We start from the raw sequence: 22,835 nt of genomic DNA, 5'->3' as shown, positions 1-22,835 counted from the left end.
CACTGCATGTAGAGTGAGGCACCAAGTGATCTGCGATGATCATCCAATATACTGTCATTCCACATGATCGGCTACCTATCAATCTCTTCACGAGAGAAAGGAGAAATCCACCGAAGAGTGCTCCTGAAACTGGCCCATGCTTTTAGTATGGTAACCATGAGAGGGGACGAAGGTGATCTGAGGTGTGCTGTGGTGAAAATCCACCTAATACTGCTCATCCAGTCTCCTCTTGAAGAAGGTGTGCACGTCTGTATGCTGCTAATAAGAAATGCCTTCCATGGCTCCTACCTTGGCATAAGTCCCCGCATCACCATCTTGCAGAGTAAAGCTCTGCACTGTAAATCTGGATCAATAATATTGAGACCCCCTTCCTGTGTAGGGAGGATGAGGGTCTCCCAAGCCACCTTGGCTAACGCATTTGCTGTGCCATCAAGCCCACTCCAAAGAAAATTTCTGATCGGTTTCTTGAGCTGAGTGATGCAGTCCCTAAAATGGCACCAGCATGAACAAACAAACCAGGCCGTGGCCAAGAGGACCTGGTTGACCACCACAACTCTAGAGGCAAGATCGAGCTTGGCTGAGCTCCAAAAAAGGAGCTTCCTCCTAATGCTCTCCAACACGGGAGCAAACTGCTGCGTGGAAGAAATATCCAAGCCGGCTTGGCAACCCAAATACCTAATAGGCACACCTCTCTGACCCAAGTGAATCCTATGTCAAGCCCCCAAACTGGAGTGTCCTCATCACTGATCCAAAAGCCATTGGATTTATGCCAATTTATCTGCGCCTTCGTTGCCAAGCAAAATAAAGCCAATGCTGTCCTAAAAGAAGTGTTGGTCATTTGCCAACTCACTGTCAAGTAGCTCCTCTTCCTAAAATGAAGCATCCAAGTAAACTGTTGTGTCATTTGCCAACTCACTGTCAAGTAGCTCCTCTTCCCTTCTGATGGGAAGTATCAGCCCAAAGATGTCAGCTTGAGATCTAACATAGATACTTATAGCTTCAGCCATGAACAAAAAAAGAAAAGGAGCAAGGGGGCATCCCTGATGGACTGATCTAGAAATCTGAAACCTCTCACCCCTTACCCCACCAATAAGTACCTGGCTGTGGGCTGATTTGTACAAAGAGGAAACACCTTTGATCCAAGCATCAGTAAGGCCAAAACGTACAAGGGTGCCCTCCAAAAAACCCCAATCTACTCTGTCATAAAATTTCTCAAAATCCAAGAGTAGAAAGGCTAGATTCTGGCCGCTCTGCATGGCCCACTCTGAAGCTTTGCAAAAAGAGAAAATGTTATAAAAAATACTTCTGCCATGCACAAATCCCGTCTGAGTGTCATGAATAAGATCTGGGAGAAGGGGCTGCAGTCGGTGGCTGATTACCTTGGTCGGAATCTTGTAACATGTCCCCAAAAGTGTGATAGGCCTCCACTGGGACACTAAATTTCTGCAACCTTCTTTCCGGATAAGGTGGATGAGACCCTCTGTGAGCATCCCGGGCATCTCGCCAGAGTCCCAAAGGCCCTGCAGAGTTGACGTAATGTAGTCTCCAATCATATCCCAAAATGCAATGAAAAAAGAAGGGGTGAGGCCATCCGAACCTGGGCACTTGCCCTTATGAAGGGCTGAAAGTGGAGTCCTAAACTCTGTGTTGGTGAAAGGTGCATCAAGCAAAACATGCATATCCGGTTTCACCACCAAGGGGATGCTCTGCCAAATAACCTATCTAGCATCCTCTCTATCCCGTGTATTAGGATCTATAGTAAGAAGGGGCATTTGGGTGAGCATGCAAGCTTCTTTCCAGTCCTTCATCAGCTCTCCATTCAGCCCATTAACCTTTTGCTCAGCCCGTCGTCTGCCCCTAGCTCCTCCATTTAGTTCAAGCCGTTAGCCGTTTAGCCACCTAGATCCAGCCGTACAGGCAAGTCTGTACGACCATATTGCCGTACAATAGTACAACAGGTTCGTGACGCCAAGAGGGATCCACGCCATCAGGAGGATATTGTTAGCAGGGCATATCTAGCTCCAAGGATTTGGCTGAACCCCCAACCCAACTCTGGGGGTTAGTCACAGCTAGGGGGATGCAGGCCACCATGGATGGGGATGCCAAGACACCCATGGCTTTCCCCAAGGTCAAGACTTTTACCTCGACTCCAACCAAACCTTCACACTCTTTCGTGGCGGCCCTCCCTTCACTTCCCCCAGTTTTCAAGGATGCCTTCCCCGTATGCAAAGAACTATTTACAGCACAAGCGAATAATGAGCACGATAGACCCTCAAGAGCATAGCTCAAACTTGCAGCTCTAGAGAGGAAAACAAATGCCCGGGAAGGACAAGGAAAGTAGAAAATCATTCACGAAGTATTGCAGATACACAATACAGCAACACACACACCACAGATAGTAACTACAGTCCAGGACTTGGTTACAACTCAGCTCAAGTCAGTGAAACAGGAAACTACAACAACATTGGACACAAATCAACACACCGAATGTGTATGTAGAAGTACAAGAACAGGAAAAAAGGGTGGCAAATGCAAGAATCGTATGCATAGGGGGGCTATCAAAGGGCTGGTCTGAAGGAAGTCACAAGGAAAAATCATGGAAGGAATTCCACAGATAGAGTGGGAACATGAAGATGTACTCCTTGGGGGACACAAGCCAAAGTATGCTTCCAAGACAAGATGAAAAGAAGCAAGAGGTACTAAAACATGAATAGTGGAGGAGCTCACTTCGATTCAGCTCAAAAAGAAAGCTACTGAGTTGACTAAAGTGAAGGATGCTCGAAAGGAAGGGAAATGGGCTGTTTACAAGGATGGAAAGCCATTAATCAGACATTTCAAATCCAAACCTCAAGACTCTCAGTCATAAAGTGATGCTATTTAGGCCACCTTTAAAATAGTATTTGAACGCAGTTATGCTATAATAATTCGGGGCTGAGCTGCTTTTTGCACTCCCTCAATTCTCCCTAAGTTTTTCCAGATGATGTGTAAGTCTTCTGAACATTTGTACTTTGTCCCATAGGTCCGCAAGGCCTTCCATGGACGTTAATATATATATATTTCTTTATTTTTCTCTCTCTTAGGTACACTTCCAGGATCTCTCAACAAAGGGGTGCCTCTTTGATACACTACAACATATATGCAACACCCTTCTGGGGGAGTGACCTATCAGTGACCGAATGGTGGCAATTGGAGAGGCTACATGTGATTATGTGATCCAAGATAATTCGGAGTAAGCCCTCAGTCACCCATCCGATCGTACAAGCAGAGTTCGCCATGACCCCAATCCAGATTGATGGCATCTTCTAGAGGGTGACATATCTTCACAGGGTTTGGGCCTTACATGATTGGAGACTATGGAGGTTGGCACTACAGTTAATGAGAAAAAAAGAGTAAACACAAAGTAGCAATGTACTGCTATAAAACAGGAAATAGCAAGTCACAATAGATCCCAGATGATTGACCGAGAAAGGTTAGCACAGCCTGGTATGCAAGCATATTACTGGAAACCTCAGCACATGATGTATCAACTCCATGTCATCTACTGTAAAGCTGTGGTACCATATGAAGACGACCACGAGCAGGTCAAAAAAGCCGCAAGGTCTTGGGTAGTATGGGCGAACTCAAAGGACTCTCTCACATAGATGGTGACCTCTTGGATGTGGCCACCCTCTAGTGCCAAGCTCACATGAACCCAGTCCCGAATCCAGCTCGCATGAAGCCCACAATGCAGCCCACCACTGATCTATCCTGAAGGAATTATATGGCTATCTGCAGCTATTGCTTGTTCACCAGGGAAACATAGATTTGAATGGCTAGGGGGGTCAACGAAGATGCCATGAGAGCCCCTCTGGCCTAACCAAAAAGTTGTCAACGAGTTCACGATCCCCAATGTCGAAACAAAGAGCTACTCCTGGCCAAAAACCTTCAACCCTTCCCTCCATGGAATGCCTACTTCTGTTTCAACTTCGGCTTCTGCTTCTATTCGGCAATCCACACCACCTCTAAGAAAACTCATGTTGCCCTTTATTTTTGCTCTAGAAAATCCACAACCTCCTTCACCAAGGAAATCTTGAATTGAAACTCTAAAAACCTCAAAATCTCAATTCTTGGCTTCCCGTTTTGTAGGTTTACTACTACACTTTGGGTTGTCTTTTCTTTGTAGATAGTAGTCTCGCCAAGCACGTTAAGCAACTCTTCGAGCATACATTTGTGCCCAAAGTGATGGCCCTTGCATACATGCTCCACTGCTTGTGGGCACGGTTGCACATCATCCCTCTAGAGGGCCTTTTATTTCTCATACACGTTAATGGTTACACTATAGCTGAACAAAAACACGTTGAAACTCCTTTAGAAGCCCGCCATAGATTCACAATCGTGGCTTGGCTTTCAGCGTCATACTCCACCGCCTACTCCCTCTCGCACTCTCCTATCATTCATGATATTGCTATGCCTTCGTGGGACAGATCCTGCTAGTACTAAAGGCTCCGACTACGTACGTTCAAATTAGCGGACAGACAAAAATGGATGGATAGCATTTGAGCTTAAATCTAGAATCAAGTGTCTTGCTCAAGAAACATAGTTTTGCTGAGCTACATAGATCATATATATGTGGCAAGTAGAGGAGCAGGGCCTCAGCATGCATGGCTTTGAAGGTACTAACAGGTGATATCTCAGCGGCCACGTCTTTGCAAAATTTACCACGAGGTCTCACCTTAGTTGATTGTCTAGATTGTCAAGTCTTCAATCTTGGACATCTAGAGATGAATGTTGAGACTGCAAGAACCCTCATGTTTTGAGAAAATTGGATGTTCCTTTTAATCACATGATCAGCATATCTCTTTTAGAAATAACTAATTATGTAGGGCATTGAAGCTACTCGCTCATTTCCACATGCACTCATACCTTGGCTTGCATTTGGGTAAATATTGCACACTCATGAGAGGATGCAGGGCATTTTACAGAGGTTATCCTTTCTTTTCTAAGACCATCACAGGCTTGACATGGCATTTTCAGCAACAGTCCTAGTTCTTATCTAGATTTGGAGATCTAGATGCACATAGGCCACTCTCAAACCTGTCCAACCTGGTCATCCTACAGCATTTGGCATGGAATCGTGCGCACTCTCATGAACATGTAGGCTATAGGCAATCGAGAGTCAGACAAGGCAGCTTGGTAGCAGACAAGGCACAGATGAGGTGGCAGTGGACAAGGTGCGAACAACAGCGGCCACTAGATGACTAATGGCAGACAGGGTACAAACAAGGTGCAGGCAATAGGCACCATGGAAGCGTCCCAAAGCATTGGGAATTTTCCAACAAGGAGGGTTGTGGTTGCTTAACATTGAAGGCAGGCAAACTAATGCAGACATGTGGGACGTGGTAATCCCACAACACGTGGAGCAGAGGAGCAATAAGCAGCAATGGCCTGAGCTAACAGTGATAATGAGTAAGTGCAACATCACAGGGGGAAGTGTGACCATGGGCAATGGCTACAACCTACAAGTGCTAGTAATTGCAAGCACAAGGCACAAAACTTTAGAATTCTTCCATTCGATAGAGTAAGTGCTTGGCCACAGAATGGTCAGTCGTCCAAGATAAGAGAGCTGCTAGATAGGAGTCACATCCACACCTACCTGCCATCACAAATATCTAGCAATAGTGCCTCTTAACTATCTTAAACCAAACTCCCTCCCCCAATCTAGTGTGTCTCCATCATTGACCCAAATTTTAATGGATTTGTGTTAGTTCATCATTTCATCAGCTGCCAAATACAAGTCCTCCAACACTGCTCTGAACCGACATAGCTAGCACATCAAGAGTATCCTAACATCCATTGATCAGAGAATCCCATACATTGTAGATTGCCTCCATGAAACTCTATTACACCCTACAATAGGCCTTCTCAAATTCAAGCAAAAGAATGGCCAAGGGCTAATGACACTCCTTGGCCCATTCAGGTGTCTGCCAGACTGCTCATGACCTTTAGAAAACGTATCTAAGTGTCAATGTATGGCATCAGCGAGGAGGGGCTGGAATCTGAAGCTTACCCCTTGGCTAGGATTTTGTAGGAAGTGCCAAAAAGGGAAACACATCTCCACTCAGAAATGAGGGTCATATCCCCTATCTGAGAACGAGATGAATGAGTCCCTCTAGGAGGGAGGGAGGCACGATGCCATCTTTCGAGCAGGTTCCAACAATGCCCAGTGAGTGATGAAGAAAGTGACAGTGCTGCCGTCATCTCCCAGGAACTTGTCTTTCAGAAGGGCAAGAAGAGCTCCGATGTCATGAAGGGTCATCCAAGTGCGCCCTCATCTCTACTGCGACCAGGCTAGGCATGTGCTCACAAACTTAATGATGAGCCCTAAATCTGGCTAGGTTGGAGGTTGTACCGAGTAGAGAGAGAACTAGAAGCCCTTTGCAATATGTCCAACAATTAGGGGACCTATGGATTTGAAGGGTGCTTCTTCTCCTCCCTCTAAAGAGAAGTCTGTGTCTCACCACCTTCTCCTGATTGAAGAACTCCATCTCTCCTGTAAGTAGTTGCCCAATGGTAGCAAGCTGAATCACTGTCCTATGGAGCCATTTCTGACAACGAAGCACTGGCTGCTCCAGATATCTGTATTCTGGATCTGAGTCTGAGCCATTGATTGTAAAGAGCATATTCCCCACTCTATCCTAGCTGTTAGAAAAAGAGGACATTTCTGTTTCAAGCTTGTGTAAATGACATAGATGACTCACTTCGAGATAGATCATCTCTTTCCCTACTCAAACCAATCTCTCCTTCTGACAGAACAGTTTTAAAGACACAAATGCCACGTTCTTATCAGTACTTATTTGTAATTGCTTTGTGTATGAGTTTCTACCATGAAGGAAGTCAGCCCTAACTGTACTCTTTTACTTGTAATTCATGAATTGGAAACCTAGCATTTCTATCCTTCCTTTAGTTCACAAAAAATGCACCTTGTAGTCACAATCTTGTCTTGATTTTGAGTATCTGATTCATGGTACATATGCAGATCCCACCGGCCAATCTTTTCAGATGGTAAGACATCAACTTCTAAAGTAGTGGCTATCGTGCTATCAAGAAGATCATCCTCCACCTACATAGTGCAGAAAATATTTAGTATACACGAATAGGATAAAAACATGACTGAGATATAAATTTCTACACATCAAAATTTCATTGCATCTGAAGTCTATTGACAGCATGAGAGCAGCAATTGACTATGCTGCCTATTCCAAACAAACTTTAACTACTCTGTCCACAATGTTCGACTTAGCCATACTTGAATCTCTTCTCATTTCATTTCAGCAAGGTTATTCCTGTCTTTCTTTTCTCCACCACCCTCACCCCTCCCTCCCTCACCGTCGCGAGGACATTCCATCCCCCTCTATACCTTCCACCTTGCTTTACAACACTGTCCCTCCCTCGTTGTGAGCCCATCCCATCCTCATCTCTACCTTCCACCTTCCGTTGAATCACCCTCTCTCTCCCAATCCTTGCTAGGTCTATATTTAGTGTTTTACTTTTGTCCATTTTAATGTGCTTTCCCTTCATTTTAACTGTCCCTTTTGTATTATGTCTAATTTCTTTCTTCATTTAATGTTCTTAATCCCCTTTTATGTCAGATGGGCGGCCCCTTTGGGGAAGGCAGGAATGGACGAATCCATGGGGGCCTTGTGCGAATCTCAACACCCTGATGGTTGGAAGCTTAAGTGTTGGAAATTGTGTTGACTGCATTACAATATCTGGATCGAATCTGAATCACTCTATTAAAGCATGTACATTTAACTTCAATCCTTCCATAAAGATCCTGGACACCATTGCCCTTTCCTTGCTACTGTGTCTTGCTTTCTCCCGTTCGACTTGAATCTACATGAACTTTGTCTTATAGAAGCATTACCACTGGGTACATGTAATCTTATTCATGGTTTGCTGGTTGAGAGGTTTCACGTGCCACAATCTAAATTGAGCATTCTTGATTAGTGGACTGCTAGAATGGCCATAACAATATCATATACCATATCCTCCTTATGCATTATCATCATACCATATTCTCTCAATTTCTCTCAAAAAAAGAAATTTTTTTGCAAAGGGATTTGGTAGGGCACAGAGTTCATGGACACCAACAATTCCAGGAAAAAAGAAGCAAAGTAAAAAGCACACAACAAAGTGTTCAGGAATAAATATCAAAGAGGATCAATACATCCAACTTACAAAAGAGCCCCCCAAAAAAACCCTTCATAGACCTTCACGCCAATAGGTTTCAAAAAGATGAAAGACAAAACAAATTATAGATATCAAATCAAATGACAAGGCATGATTTATATCAATATCATGCCTTTTTGCACCATCTAAAAAAATTGTGTGCATCAGAATAATAATTTTGTGAAATTTCGTCGAATTTCTTGCACCCAATTTTGAAGCAAGGTTTCCCATCAAGAAGACACTGTCTATTTTGGCAAAAAAGAAACCAAATTTTAACATTCTCTACCTTTTCTTGCATTTTTACATTTTCTCATGTAAATGGTTAAAACATTGTATGTGTTTACATTTTCAATCTTAGAATTATGACACTTCTTCATAAATCTACATATATAAATTACATTAAATTGCTATTTTATAAATCCCCTCATGCAAAGTCCCCCGACTAAAAAATACCCCTCAATGCACTAAAGTGCTATGTTACATGTTTATGAGTGACCCCCCGAGTAATTTCCAAAACCAAATGGGGTCATGTTTAGACTACTCAATTTCAAGAAATGTGACACATAACCACCCTTTTGAATACTTTATACTTCACGCAATTATTTCATGAAAAACTTAGATTCTTTCTTTTCTTGCTTGATTTTCCAACCACTTCAACTAATTGTCACTCGCTTTTTTAGGCTCGCTTGCTTTTTCTCACTCGCTCTATTGACTACCTCGACCTTTTCTAATCCAATTGTTTCTTAGCCAACTTTCAAGAAAAGCAGCAGGAGGTCTAGGGCCAAACAGGCAGAAATCCTATCAATGCATGGGAAGAAATCCACTCAATGGACCGCTCTAGCCTATCTTCATCCAAAAGGCAACAACTTTAACTATTTTTAAGGCCATTTTGGGGCCGCGACACGATGCACTCCTGGGTGAGATTTTGAATTTGGGGTGGACCCGTATACTCGCCGGAAATTTTTATGGCATCATGATGCCACACTGGCATAATAATAAGATGCAATCTATCATTCCAAACACCGCAGAGCACGACACCCTGCTTCACATAGATCATTCTTTGGCCTGACTACATCATGCATCTTTGCAATACTTCACGTAATGTAGTCTCTAGCTTGACTACCTATATCGTGCAGCCTTTTGCCATAGCTTTGCCACTTGTTACCGGGCAGGACACCCATGCAGATAATGAAAATTCAAAATTTGATGAAAAAAGAGAGTATTGAGCTTGCACTTGTATGGAGGATTGCTTACACACATTTTTTTTGTGAAATCTTTGATTGCTTTATATTATAATATAGCTAGCCAAGAAAAAACTGGTAAGCGGAAATATACATGTAGAATAAATATACATCTTGATCTATGCAGTGAGTTTGCAAACAATCGAAGAGCGATTGTTGCAAAGAACGACGGAAAAAGAAAAAAGTATAAAATACAGGATCACCAAAGACTCTGTGATTTCTAGCTTTCCACAGAGTCAAGAGTACGCAGTAGACAACCCAAGTAAAGAACAAATCAAAATCTCACCGTTTGGGATAGATCCCAATCAACCAAAATTGCTTTCAGCTTGATAGAATCTCAATCTCAATCTGTCTCGAAGAATACCCAAGAAATTATGTATCTCCGAGCAATTCCAAAAGATATGAGATACAGATTCCTGGGAAGCTAAACATCGACGACAATACATCTGCAAGATAAAAGTTGTCCTGATAGTACAACCCCCAGCAAAACACGCCATAAAAAGACCTATTGGCATAAAGGAAGCTTAGAGTGCCAAATATGCTTTAATCTCTTCTCCACCATTTGAGTGGACGATGCAATGCCCAAATCTAATTAGCTCTGTCTGACACCCAAGGTGGTGATAACAAAACTTTATATAGAGAAGAGACTATGATATGAGACAGCCTCAAAAGACAAATAGAAGAATATAAAGGAAGAAGAGTCCAATCCTGAAGCTTGTCTCAAAACTGTAATGGCGGTGCTGGCTGAAATGGCTGAATCATTCGAGAAATGACCTGCCATACTGGACGATAGTGTATGCCCAAACCATATATTGCAGCAGCCAAAGGGAAAGACAAAGAAAGCCATCATCATTGATAACATCTACAACAACTGCAATCCCTTTTGAATTAAGATAATAAGAGCGTCGAGGCTCTTGCAAAGCCAAGGGAGTAGAGAAAGCCCGCGAAGAGTTACCCTTTAAAGACTCTCTTCCATTCTATGCCAAGTGTGAAAGAATATGCTTCGAATCAAAAAACATATGAGAGACCATACGACAACCTTTGATTTTGCCTTCAATACAGCCTAGAAGAAAATCCCACTATGTGGGTTGCCAAAAACCAAATGCAGGAGTAGTGATGTGAACCAATAAGGAACGCATCATAGCCGCCCAAGGCTGATCATCTTGAAGAAACCGAAGCATCATCTTGCTTTTATAAGCTAAAATGTGAACATCTATATTAAGAATATTCGACCCTCCGTTCAATTTGAGCGAGCACAATCTCTGTAATGGAAGAATCCGCAAGCTTTTCTTGCCGTGTGTTTGACTGCCAAAAAAATTCCATAATGGTGGACATGAAGGAAGACAAATCCTTCTTAGTGAAAAAAATCAATGGCAGATAGAACTGAATATAAGCCACCAAAATAGACTGCACTAGAACATGTAACGGCCAAATTGCCAATTTTCGATACTCTAGCTTTTTCCGAAGCTTGACCATTACCCAATCAATTTGTTGACGACGAGTGAGACCCCACCCCAAAGGGTAACCGAGATTATGAACAATCTGAGTGGGTGGAATGATTTCCCCGCGCCACAAAAGACTATACCAGTCTTTAGAATGCAATGGGAGCAGCTTAGACGTTTGAAAATTTAAATTAAGATCAGATGCCAAACCATAAACAGAGAGAGCCTGCATCAAAGCAGAAAGATCATTCTGTGTATTCTTTGGGGTAAAGAAAGAATCATCAGCATAGGCTTGAGCAACCATGCTGCGATTTGCATCCAATTCCAAACCATGAAGGGAGCCTCTTACTACAAGATGATCACTATATTGCAGCATAGGATGGGTAGCAATGGCATACAATAAAGCACTGAGGGGACATCCCTGACGGACCAAACAACAAAGAGTCCACTCATCTCAGAGATCTCTAGAAAAAATGTAAGCAGCATTGCTGTCTCTGTAAAGCCAGCAAATAACCTGCTGCATTTTTGTTCCAAACTCCAAAGCTCGCATTGTTTGCGAGATGAATTCCCATTGAACTATATCAAAGGCTTTTGCAATATCCAGCAGAACATCCTGTTGCGTGTATTTGGCATATTCAATCCCAATATAAGCATTGCCAATATTATCTGTGATATGCATACGGGGAACGAAGCCATATTATGAAGGATGCAGCCCATCATGCAAATAACCTTTAATACGATCAACAACCATTTTGGCTATGATCTTGTAAATGACTGGCATGAGCGTTATTGGTCTCCAATCAGTGCCAACATGGCAGCCTCTCTCAATCCCTCCTTGCTACAGGACTCTCCCCCATGTGGAGGCTCACAGGATAGGGAGTGAGCAAATCACATAGCTGCTTTTTTGGAAGGAGCTTGACAAGTCCTTTTTTCCATGACATAGGCATTTGCTGATTTTTCCAGGCTGAATTAACCATTTGCAGCAAAGTAGGCTTGAGGATAAACCAAAAGGCAAGAAAAAATTCGATAGTGAGACCATCCCATCCTAGAGAATTCCATCTGCCACAAGATTTAACAGCATTCAACAATTCTCTTTCAATGAAAGGAATTTCCAATTCCAAAGCCTGAGCATTCGAGAGGATGGGATGGACATGCTGCAAAAGAAGCTGGCAGGCAAACACAACCTGAGGAGAATATCCACATGCCCAAAATGAGATGAAAAGTGCTGCACACCAAAAGCAGCAAGCTCTGAGCTAGATGAGGACCAAGAACCATGAGACATCCGGATCCGACAAATATTGGCAGCCTGTCTTTTGTGATGCAAACTTTTAAAGAATTGCTTGGAAGAGCAACCATTATCCAAGAAAACCCTTTGCCGAGATCGGGTCTCCCATTTAGCAAGCTTTCTTTGATCATTCGATTGGAGACAGAATTTAGCCTGACATAATAGCATGATTTCTTCCGAAGACAAAGGCCGAAGATGACTGAGTTCAGTCAAACTCTGGCAAGTGTAATTGGCATGCTTCACAGTCTCCTATGTGGCCTGCATGTAGGACTTACCATAATCCCAAATAACAACTTGCATTCTTGCAACAAAATCCCGCCACGCATAATCCAGATCAATGTGCATCTGATGAGAAAGAGGCTGAAGGGCATCAGAGACCATGGATTTAAAATCAGCATGGTCAAGGTAACCATTAATTATCAACAAAAGGCGTCTACAAGCCAATCTATCATCTGGAAAGTCATGCAAAGAGAGCCTTAGCCAAAGCGGAGCATGATCAGAATGTGTGAAAGCATGGTCAATCCAAAGCTGACAAGTGAAGGCATCAAAATGCTGTGGATCAACCTGATACCATCTGTCCAAGCGTGACCGATATGAAGATTGAGCATTATGCTGAGAGGTATAGCCCAGAAGCATGGGCTGCAATTCCTTCCAGAGATCAACCAAACACAACTGAAGCCAAAAATCAGACCATGCCTGCTTTTCAGAAGACAACATGAGAGTGTGGCCCAAGGTATTATCTCCCGATGATGGGGCATTATTGAAATCACCACAAATAAAATCATAATGCCGCGAGGGATATTTACGCATGGCATTTCAAATCAAAGCTCGATTCCCAGAAGATTAAGGAGCAAAAAAAGATATAAAAGAGTGCCATCATCCTGAAGTACATCTGCCACAGAAGCAATACCTTTGAAAGATATAAAATAAGAATGCCTGGGTTCTTGTATAGCCAAAGGAGGGTGGAATACTTTGGACCAATAAATATTCTTAGCCCTCAAGGAATTTTCCAACAAAGAATCCCTGCCATTCCATTCCAAGTGGGATAAAATATGCTTTCAATCAAGAAGCAAATGAGAAAGAAAGAAATAAATTTTATTAGAGTCTTCGGAAGACCGATGGGTCTATGAGACTGAAAGAAAACCTGATACAAATCACAGTAAGGGTGGAGCTACTGAAACGAGCATATCACCCGTGTTGAATCCTAAGTCTAATCATACATAATCAAATACAGCTGGATGTAACAATGAAAAGAAAAAGACTGGAGCGGAGCGAAGGCCTCCGTATGTCATGTCGCCCTAACTGGTGCATAGCCGATGATGGAACGCTGACGCCCGTCAAGGGGTGCCATGTGTCTCAGTCTCCTGGACGAGGCTCGACACAAGACAGAGCCACCGTGACTCCCATGGGACGTGTCTAAACAATGACGGGAGGTCTCCCAGAGTGATCTATGTGTCCCCTCGATGTCTCATGTGTCGTGATGCGGTCGTCAGGTCAGGGTCTCTGTCACGTTTGCGGCTAGAGACTGGACGATCAATGTCACTCGATGGGAAGAGTTCTGTGATCCTGCTCTAAGAGGTGTCTAATGATGTAGCCAAGCTCCGTCGCCTGAGTAAGTACTCTCTCTGTCGGACCTCCTCGTGAATGAAGGCCACGAGGCATCTCTGATCTGGGTAGGCAAGGAATCTGGAAACGAGCCCGGAGCCATCTCTGAAGAGATAGTGGTAGCGACCTCGGATCTCGTAGTCACCTAAAAATAAAATGCTCCTCCGACTCAACCTCCTGACAGTCGCACAATATGCATAAGCGATGCTTCCTAGGGATCCCCTCTGCTCTGCTGCTCTCTATGTGGATGCGGTGTGACGATACCCGAAACTGTCCGATGGAGATCCGTAGTGAGTGAGGCATATGAAGCTCAATGTACCCCGGTGGTGTGATGAATCCCTCCTCCAAAATATGAAGACAGTAATCTCTGTAGAAACTCAACTTCACTAGAAGCTCCCTCGGCTCCAACCAGGTCCTAAAGGTGTGTAGCTGCAGGAGATCCTCTCGAATGACCTGGTTGGTGTGTGGCCTAATCGGGATGGTGGGTGGGAGTACCGGAGGGGCATCTAAACTGTACTGAAAAGGAGGTATCCTATCAATGTAAAACCCTAGTCTCACAAACCATCTGTGAGTCCGTGCATACCAGCATCGCTCATCTCCCTTTGCTGCTAACCTCATGGAGGAATCATATCGCCAAAGCTATAACCGGGGAAGGTGTCATGGAGCCCCTCGGGTTTGGACGACAAGAGTGCCATGTCATTTACATAAAGAAGAATCTTGATGATGATCCCGGTAAGTGAGCAACCGGTCCCTCCAAACACCCCCATGAAAGTCTCAAGCTCATCGATGTAGAGGCCAAACAGGGTTGGTGATAAGGGACAACCCTGTTTGACCCCTATGGTACTCAAGATCTCATCTGTCCAACCTGTGCCTGTCCGAACTCGCCCTGAGACTCTCATAAAGTGCCATGATTGCCCAGATGATCTCCTGATCAAATCCCAGTGTCTCTAGGCGTGTGCTGAGACGAGCTCGAGGTACTGTGTTAAAGGCTTTGCGAAAATCCACAAAGCAGCAATATATCCTCTCCTTCCGTGATCTGGCCTCCTCAATGACAGTCCTGAGTGTGAGTATGTGATCCATAGTCCCATGGTCTCGCTTGAAACCGGCCTGAAACTTTGCTCTGAGCCCTCTCATCTCTGCGAACAAGATGACCGACGCATCTAATACAGCTACATAGATCTTGGACATCACATATCCAATCATGAGTCCTGTAGTTACTCGGGTCCATGGGATCCCCTGCCTTGTGGATGGGGGTGATGTGAGTGTCCAACGCCATTTTTTCAATGGCAAAAAAATCTCCATGATAGCAGACATAAAGTAAGCCAGATCTGCCTTAGTAAACATCATGAGAGGTAGATAGAATTGTATGTATGCTATCAAGATGGATTGCGTTATTCACAAACGAACATGTAATGTAGGACATGTTTTGGTTGTCAAGATTCTATGGCATATTGTTTCAGGTTCTGAGGCCAGGCCTACATGCACTGTTACTGGTGCTACACCTGCAGCCTCTGCTTCTTCAGGTGATGGTTCTACTACTATAGCCAGGACTCCTGCACCTCCTGCTCCAAGTGCTTTGCCTCGTTCACAGGAGCAAATTCAGTGGGATGGTCGTGATGCCAAAGCACATGCCTTGATTGCTCTTTCAGTGAAACGGGTTATTATCCCTCATATTCGGTCTTGCAAGACAACTAAGCAAGCATGGGATCAGCTTGCATCTTTGTATCAGGTGCAGAATGAGGCGAGGGTTGCCTATCTCCGCAGGCAGTTGAAAGATTTAAAGCTTGATGAGGGTGGTAACGTGGATGCCTATCTCACTAATGTCAAGGATTTGAAAGAGCAGTTGGCCAACATTGATCAGATTATGCTTGATTCTCAGCTGGTTTCTAATACCCTTGATGGGTTGCCTGATTCATATCAAGCCTTTGCTACTACATTGCCAAGTTGCAAGCTTCCAATATTCAAGTTTTTTCCTCGGCTTTGTGAGCACCCAATCAGTTTGTTGAGAACGAGTGATCCCCCAACCTAGAGGATAGCCAAGATGTCGAATCAATTGAGAAGGTGGAACAATTTCCCCACGCCACAAAAGGCTATGCCAGTCTTTAGCATGCAACGGCAAGAGCTTGGATTTCTGAAAATTCACATGAAAACCAGCAGCCAAGCCATATGTGGAAACAGCCTGCATAATCAAGGAGAGATTGCTCTGAGTATTTTTCGGGGTAAAGAAAGAATCATCAGCATATGCTCGAGTGATCATGCTACGGCTGCCAGGAATTTCCAATCCCAGCAACATGCCATTGTCCAAAAGGTGGTCCATATATTGAAGCATTGGATGAGTGGCTATGGCAAATAGTAAAGCACTAAGGGGACAGCCTTGCCGAACAGAACAACCAAGAGTCCAGGTTGTAGAAATATCCCCTGAAAGTATGCAAGCAGCTTTACTATCTTGATATAGCCAATTGATAACTCGCTGCATTTTTTTGCCAAATCCCAAGGCCTGCATTGTTTGTGAAATAAAGTCCCACTGAACAATGTTGAAAGCTTTGGCAATATCAACTTGCAATAGCAAAACATCCTGCTGCATATATTTGGCATATTCTATTCCAACATAGGCATTAGCAATGTTGTCTGCGATATGCCTACGACGAACAAAACCATATTGCGCAGGATGCAACCCATCATGCAAATAGCCTTTTATCCGATCAACAATCATTTTGGTAGTAAATTTGTAAATACCTGGCATAAGAATGATAGGTCTCCAATCAGCCAAAGATTCACAGATTTTCTTTTTTGGAAGGAGTTTAACAAGACCTCTCTTCCATGTGTCTGTCATTTTCTGATTTTGCCAAGTAGAATTCACCATATGCGCAAAGTATGCTTCAAAAGAGGCCAATATTCTTAAAAAAACTCAATTGCAAGACCATCCCATCCTAGAGATTTCCATCTACCACAGGATTTGATTGCATCTGACAATTCCCTTTTAGTGAAAGATTCCTCCAATTCCAAAGCCTGTGTAGTGGAGATAATAGGAGAAACATGCTGTACAAGCAAATTTCTTGCAAACAAAACCTGCTGTGAAGTTGGATTTGCATAACCAAACTGCTGAGAGAAATGATGTGCACAAACAGAAGCAAGCTGTGACCGTGATGTAGTCCATGAACCATCAAGCATAAGCACCCTGCAAATGTTTGTGTTTAATCTCTTCTGATGCAAGCTTTTAAAAAATTGTTTGGAAGAACAACATTTAACTATGAAAGCTCTTTGTCTTGCTCTAGTCTCCCATTTGGCAAGTTTCCTGTGATCATTGATTTGGAGACAATGTCTAGCTTGCCATAGTGTTTTTTGCTCATGCAAGAACAAAGGACGAAATTGATTGAGTTCAGTGAGTTCTTAGCAAGTCAATTTAGCCTGAGCAACAGTTTCCCTCATAGCCTTCATGTAAGACTTGCAATAACCTCTAATTACAACTTGCATTTTGGAAACCAAAAGAATCCCATGCATTATCAATATCAAAGTGGCTCTGAGAAGACAGAGATTGATAGGCATTAGTAACCATTGCCTTGAAAGTAACATGCTGCAAATAGCTATTGTTCACAATCAGATGTCGCCTTTGAGGGAGTCTGTCATCTGGCATATCATGAAAAGATAGCCTCAACCATAACGGTGCATGATCTTGAATGCACAAAGGCATAGTCAACCCACATTTTGCATGTGAAATCATCATTTTGTTGCAGGGCTACGCTATACCAGCGATCCGGACATGCCTGGTAAGAAGAAAGGGCATTATGTTGAAAAGTGTATCCAGGTGACAAAGGCTGCAATTCCTTCCAAAGATCAACCAAATCAAGATGAATCAGTAATTGAGACCATGCATGCCTTTCAGAGGTTAACATATGAGTATTTCTTGATGTATTGTCACCCTGTTGCGGAGCATTATTGAAATCCCCACATATAAAGGTATGATATCTCCATGGATACCGGTGCATAGCATCCAAAATTGCACTTCTATCCCGAGAAGATTGAGGTGCATATACAAAAGCAAATTCAAACCCCTCACCTTGAATGATGCATTGAAGAATAATCCATCTGCCTTGATTGTCATTTAAAGCAATAAGTGGCTGAACCTCATGCTTGATAAGAATGACTACATAGACATGCTGATTGTGTTCTTGTAATGCCACTATATCAGGCTGAAATCTACAGATTTCCATTTCCTACTATCGCACATCCCCTGAACATTTAAGGTAAGGCATTTGATATGAGCAAGCATATTTACAAATATTTATAGGAAAAAATAGTTATGTACAGCAGCAACCTTCAAGATGTCAACCCTGCATTTCTACCTCAGGCTCAGGGCCTCTTCCCTGAGAAGAAACATCCGCCTGAGGATTGGACAGCAATGCAACAACCTCTTCTTCAGGGAAGAGGGTTTTGCTAGCTATCACTGTAGCCCACGTGATTCCAATTCCTAAGTTGACCTCTGGAGAATTTCCACTAGAAGATGCACCATTCCAAGTGCGAAGGAGTGAAAGTCTTCTAACAGAAATAACTTTTCTTGGACTCTGCCATCCATCAATTAGAGTTTTTGGTCCTTTTGCTCAGAGTTGAATAGCAGGAAGTGAAGGGGAAGAAGCATTCCCATTTGAAACAACTAGGGCTTTGCCTTTATCTTGATTCACAAAAAGCTGTCTATTACCTTTACTTTTATTCCCAATAGAGGCAGGAGCATCCTTATTGGGCATCTGAGCAAGCAAAGTAGCAGGAGGCATTTTATGCTGACTCATTGGACACTGCGAAGCCATGTGCCCAAATTTTTTACAGTCAAAACAAGCCCCTGCAAACAATCCCCATTTTAATTTATAAAATGTACTTCCCATGTCAACATTATTCACTGTGACTCAATAAGACTCCGGTGTGGGATTATCAGTATCCTAGAGAATGCAAAATCGATTAGAGTTGCCGTTAGGCCGCGGTGGGTAAACCACTTTGCCTAAAGTTGCTACAATTTTAGGCAAGAGTGAAGCCATGCATTGCGGGAAGTCTACAACTTCACCCCAGACCGGACATCGGTGTCGAATTAAACCCTGATAATCCCTTGTGGGGGACCATGGCAAAACGTGTACCATTTGCTGCCCAGCAAATGTTCCAAAAGCATTTGCCTGTGAATCTCATCTACCATAATGACCTCAAAAAAGCCTCTGGCTGCATAGTGTACCTTACAAACAAACGAGCTAGCCAGTGTGCGGGTCAACCAGTGGCATCTAACCTGGGAAAAATAAAATAACTGCATTTTTCGCATATTCTCTAACTGGATCCACAATTTCATCCACTTCAACCATAAGACCAACTGATGGAACACAGTCTTTCCACTCGTTCCTTGTGTCTGCAAATCCTTCGTGCTTCAACAGAATCATGCACGGGGTCATGCTGACCCTCAGCCTGCTTTTGCTTTTTGCATTGACCTGATCAATCCTTTTGAAAAGTTTTTTCATAAGAGTATTCAGCCATGTCTTCTGAAGAAGATGGAACCCAAAAAGGGGATACCTGTAAAGTGATAGAAGAGAAAAAACAGTCCCGAAAAACAGCCCACAAAGAAGGAAATAGTGTATTTGCAAGGAGAAGAAGAGGAAAGAGATATTTAGGGATTTAGAGAGAAGAAAAGACAAGTTTTGGAGAAGGAAAAGAGAAAAAACCAGAAAAAGGTCCAAGATGAACTAGAAATCAAAGAAAAAAGAGAAGTTCTGGAGATGGGAAGAGTACACAAGACCCAGGAACCAAGAAGGAGAGAAAGGAGGAAGAGAGAACCCTCAGAACCTGCATTTAGAAGCAGCCCGTAAGCAAAACCCGGTACAACAGCAACCTAGGAGCAGGAAACGAGCCGGCAGCAGTAGCCTGAACAGGGTGGAAATGTCCGTACACCTGTACGGAATTGTACGGAGCTATGGCAAGCCTGTACGGCAGGGAATTATGACGCCAAACAGCTGTTTTGGGTCGCTGATTTGGAGCAATAGGTAGCTGAGGCAGATGGGCTTGTCTGAGGAGGCTAAGGAGCTGATGGGAGGGCTGGAGCAAGGGCTGCAGGTCCTCTTCTCTTCGAACACACACACATATTTGCAAACACACACTTTTTTTTTTTGTGAAACTAAAAACATTATATTATGAAACATCCATTTTACAACAGGGCAGAAAAATGTGTGGGTGCTATTTATTGGTAAAATGGAGGACCCAATGGGCCCATCGAAGATAATCACATAGGTCAAAAGCATGCTGATGCAACACCGAGCTTACAAATCCATTCACTAATTTCTAAATTAGTTTTTGAACTTGCACATAATCCTTAGTTCCTTAGCTGTTTTGATCCCCTCTGAAAGGGTCTCAATCCTTAGATCTTGGCAATGGGCTCTCTAAGAAACCTCCTAGCATAAGAAGTCGGGAATCATGATAGTGAAAATCCCTTTTCGTGCTACTCCATAAGAATTATTGATGTCGGAGAATGATCGTAGAAACTAGTATCTAGAACAATGCCTTCTACGTATCTAGAACAATGCCGACCATTTCTCCTCCGTCACATGCCCACTTATCCACAGAGAAATGGTCTACATCGAGAACTGCAGGCATTCACTTGTTTGTCCCATCTAGAGAAGAGCAAAGACCCTGGCGAGCAGCCAAACTCAGCTGGATGCCAAGGATCCTATCCTCTTACATGGAAAATAAACTTTTTCCGCCACTTGCTTCTCTGTTCTAAGAATGTATGCCTCTCCTCCTTCCTTTTGTTGTCTAGAGTGTCTAGCACCTCTAATGCACCAATGATCAATGCCAAAGAATGACTAGGTATTGTGGACCTAGAATTCCAAAGCACAGCATTGCACGAAGTTCATTGCAAGGGGCATGCTACTTGGCAGTGAACCATGGAAGGAGCTACTCCTTCACAAACTTCATGGTAGGCCCTTGGGAGCCTATTTACTAGGTAGAATTTTTTATAGGATGAGGGCTACTCACTTGGGTAGTTGCTCAAAGGTGAGATTTGCAGCAACTATTTCTCAGGGCTTGGGATGTAGTGAGACAGACTCTTTTACAAAGGCATCCCATGTTGTTTGAAGAGAGGAGTTGGAAGTTCCACCTTTAAACAACATTATTACATCAATGACCGCATATCATTGGGCAAAGACCCAACCTCTCCTAGGGAGGTTTTGCTCGGACTGTGGCTACTAGCTTAGAGAGGAGTTGCCCCCCAATTGCTTAGAGATGGAGAGTTCACGGACTCCAAGAGATTGAGATTGCAATCCATGAGGAATGGAGAGTAGTTGAGGAGCCACATGGTGCACACACTCATTCATGGCTTGGGTATTTTATGAGATGTGTGATCTTGTTTTTGGTGGTGGGTACCTCAGGTCAGTCCTCATTCATAGTGATGATGCTAGACGATAGCACGATGGAGAGATAGGAGGTTAGGACGGAGGACATTAGAGGATGTACGCCTTAGAGAGTCGTGATAGTTGCTCAATATGAGAGGAGGTGGTACATTGATCTAGATCCTTGCACAATAAAGGAGGCCACTTGGAGGTTTTGGGTTTGGGAGTTGTTAGGACCTAGACGAGTGGTTTGGGAGAGATCCCGATATTTCTTTATTCAGCTATTCTATCAGGATGCACCCAATATTTTTGTTTTTCAATTATTCAGTGAGATTAAGCAGGACGATCAGATGCGGAGGATTGAAGGTGTGCCAGCCGTAGCAGAGCATTGGCACAGGTAGGGACTTTCTCAGAGGTTTCTAGACGATTTTTGGCATAGGATCTGGAACAGTTAAAGACCAACGAAGATCTTTCATGTGCTTTGGCTGTTGGGACATAGAGCCCTTGTAGTGGCAACTATCTTGGGTTTTTTCTGGTTGCATGCTCATGATGTCGATTCCCAGAGGAGTCTTAAGGCATTGCATTTGGGATTGCCCACCTGCATAGGAGGTGTAGAGGAGAGCTTTGAGGATGATCTTTGCTGGATTCACGATGAGATGGTGGTTATGTGGGTAGCACCTAGTTCTGGGTAGAAGGACATTTAGGGGAGATTGTTCCTCAAATTAATACAGCAGTGTTACGCTCAAGTCGAGGTAACATGACCTCAGAAGGGTCAGTCGGCATTTTCCTTCAAAGGATCAATGTTTGTATTATATTTGTTTGGGCTTCATGTAAAAGATCAAAAAGGAATAAAGGTCAAGGTCCTTGGTGTGGGTGACATGGCACTAGACTAGGCGAATCTAAGGCTAAGGGACCTAAATGCATGAAATGTGCCTAGGGGCAAATGTTTTAAAGATATCCCAAGAGAGGGGTAAATAATGCATTAAGGAAGGACCCTACATTTATGACATGTGGCATACCAGAATCATCTAGGGAGTTTTGGGGCTCGTTGGGAATTGGTAAGCATGAGCTTTTACGTAATTAGACGATCTGTGAGCTTACCACCAACGAGGTTGGCTGGGAGGATATACTAGGTGCCGTTGCCCGTGATTCGACGACAAGCAGTAAGAAACGAGATTGGGAGGTAACATTTGGTATTAGAGCACAGAATAGCCTGGGTAGTATGGATGAACGGCGTGCGATGAGGGCTATCGGGTGGTCACGGGATTAACTGACGCATCGAAGGACCAGCTGGGCAATACTGTGGAAACGCTGTCACAGGAAGGAGACGGACGACGATACAGCCAAGCTGCAGGTTATCTGGGTAGCGTAGGTGATGGTGCAACTGTGGGGTCACGGACATCAACGCAGCTATCGTAGATGATGGCGCAGCAGTGGGGTCACGGACGTCATCCCAGGTTCATACTTGATATCACGCAAAGGAATTCGGGAGCAAGACTCCGGGATATTGCATGAGCGTACGGTTCACGTAGGAATCTCGGAAGACAAGCGTGAAGCAGTTTTGGACACCCGCTGGTCTACAGCTAGCTTAGGGCCAAGGAATTTTGGCCCGTGATACTTGTGTCGTTCACTGTTCATTCCAACATCAAGAAGCCCACTTTAATCGTGAAAAAAAGAGCTGGCAATAGACGAGATTTAAGAG

At 43.6% G+C, this 22,835-nt stretch overlaps 1 protein-coding gene across 1 annotated transcript in view; it reads right to left on the bottom strand.

Moving 5' to 3' along the window:
• The window catches only part of GMI1 (gamma-irradiation and mitomycin c induced 1), a 309,165-nt gene that overhangs the window by 107,251 nt on the left and 179,079 nt on the right, over nt 1-22,835 (bottom strand). Inside the window, exon 26 of the mRNA XM_087395876.1 lies at nt 6,960-7,099. Coding sequence (XP_087252002.1) covers nt 6,960-7,099 — 140 coding nt within the window. The remainder of the gene's footprint in view (nt 1-6,959; nt 7,100-22,835) is intronic.

This window comes from Dipteris shenzhenensis, chromosome 24 (assembly GCF_047967505.1).
Source record: "Dipteris shenzhenensis isolate YYH24624 ecotype China chromosome 24, Dip_SZ_1.0, whole genome shotgun sequence".
Taxonomy (NCBI): Eukaryota; Viridiplantae; Streptophyta; class Polypodiopsida; order Gleicheniales; family Dipteridaceae; genus Dipteris; species Dipteris shenzhenensis.
The sequence above is the reverse complement of the archived record's forward strand: the minus strand, read 5'-3'. Positions and strand labels throughout refer to the sequence as shown.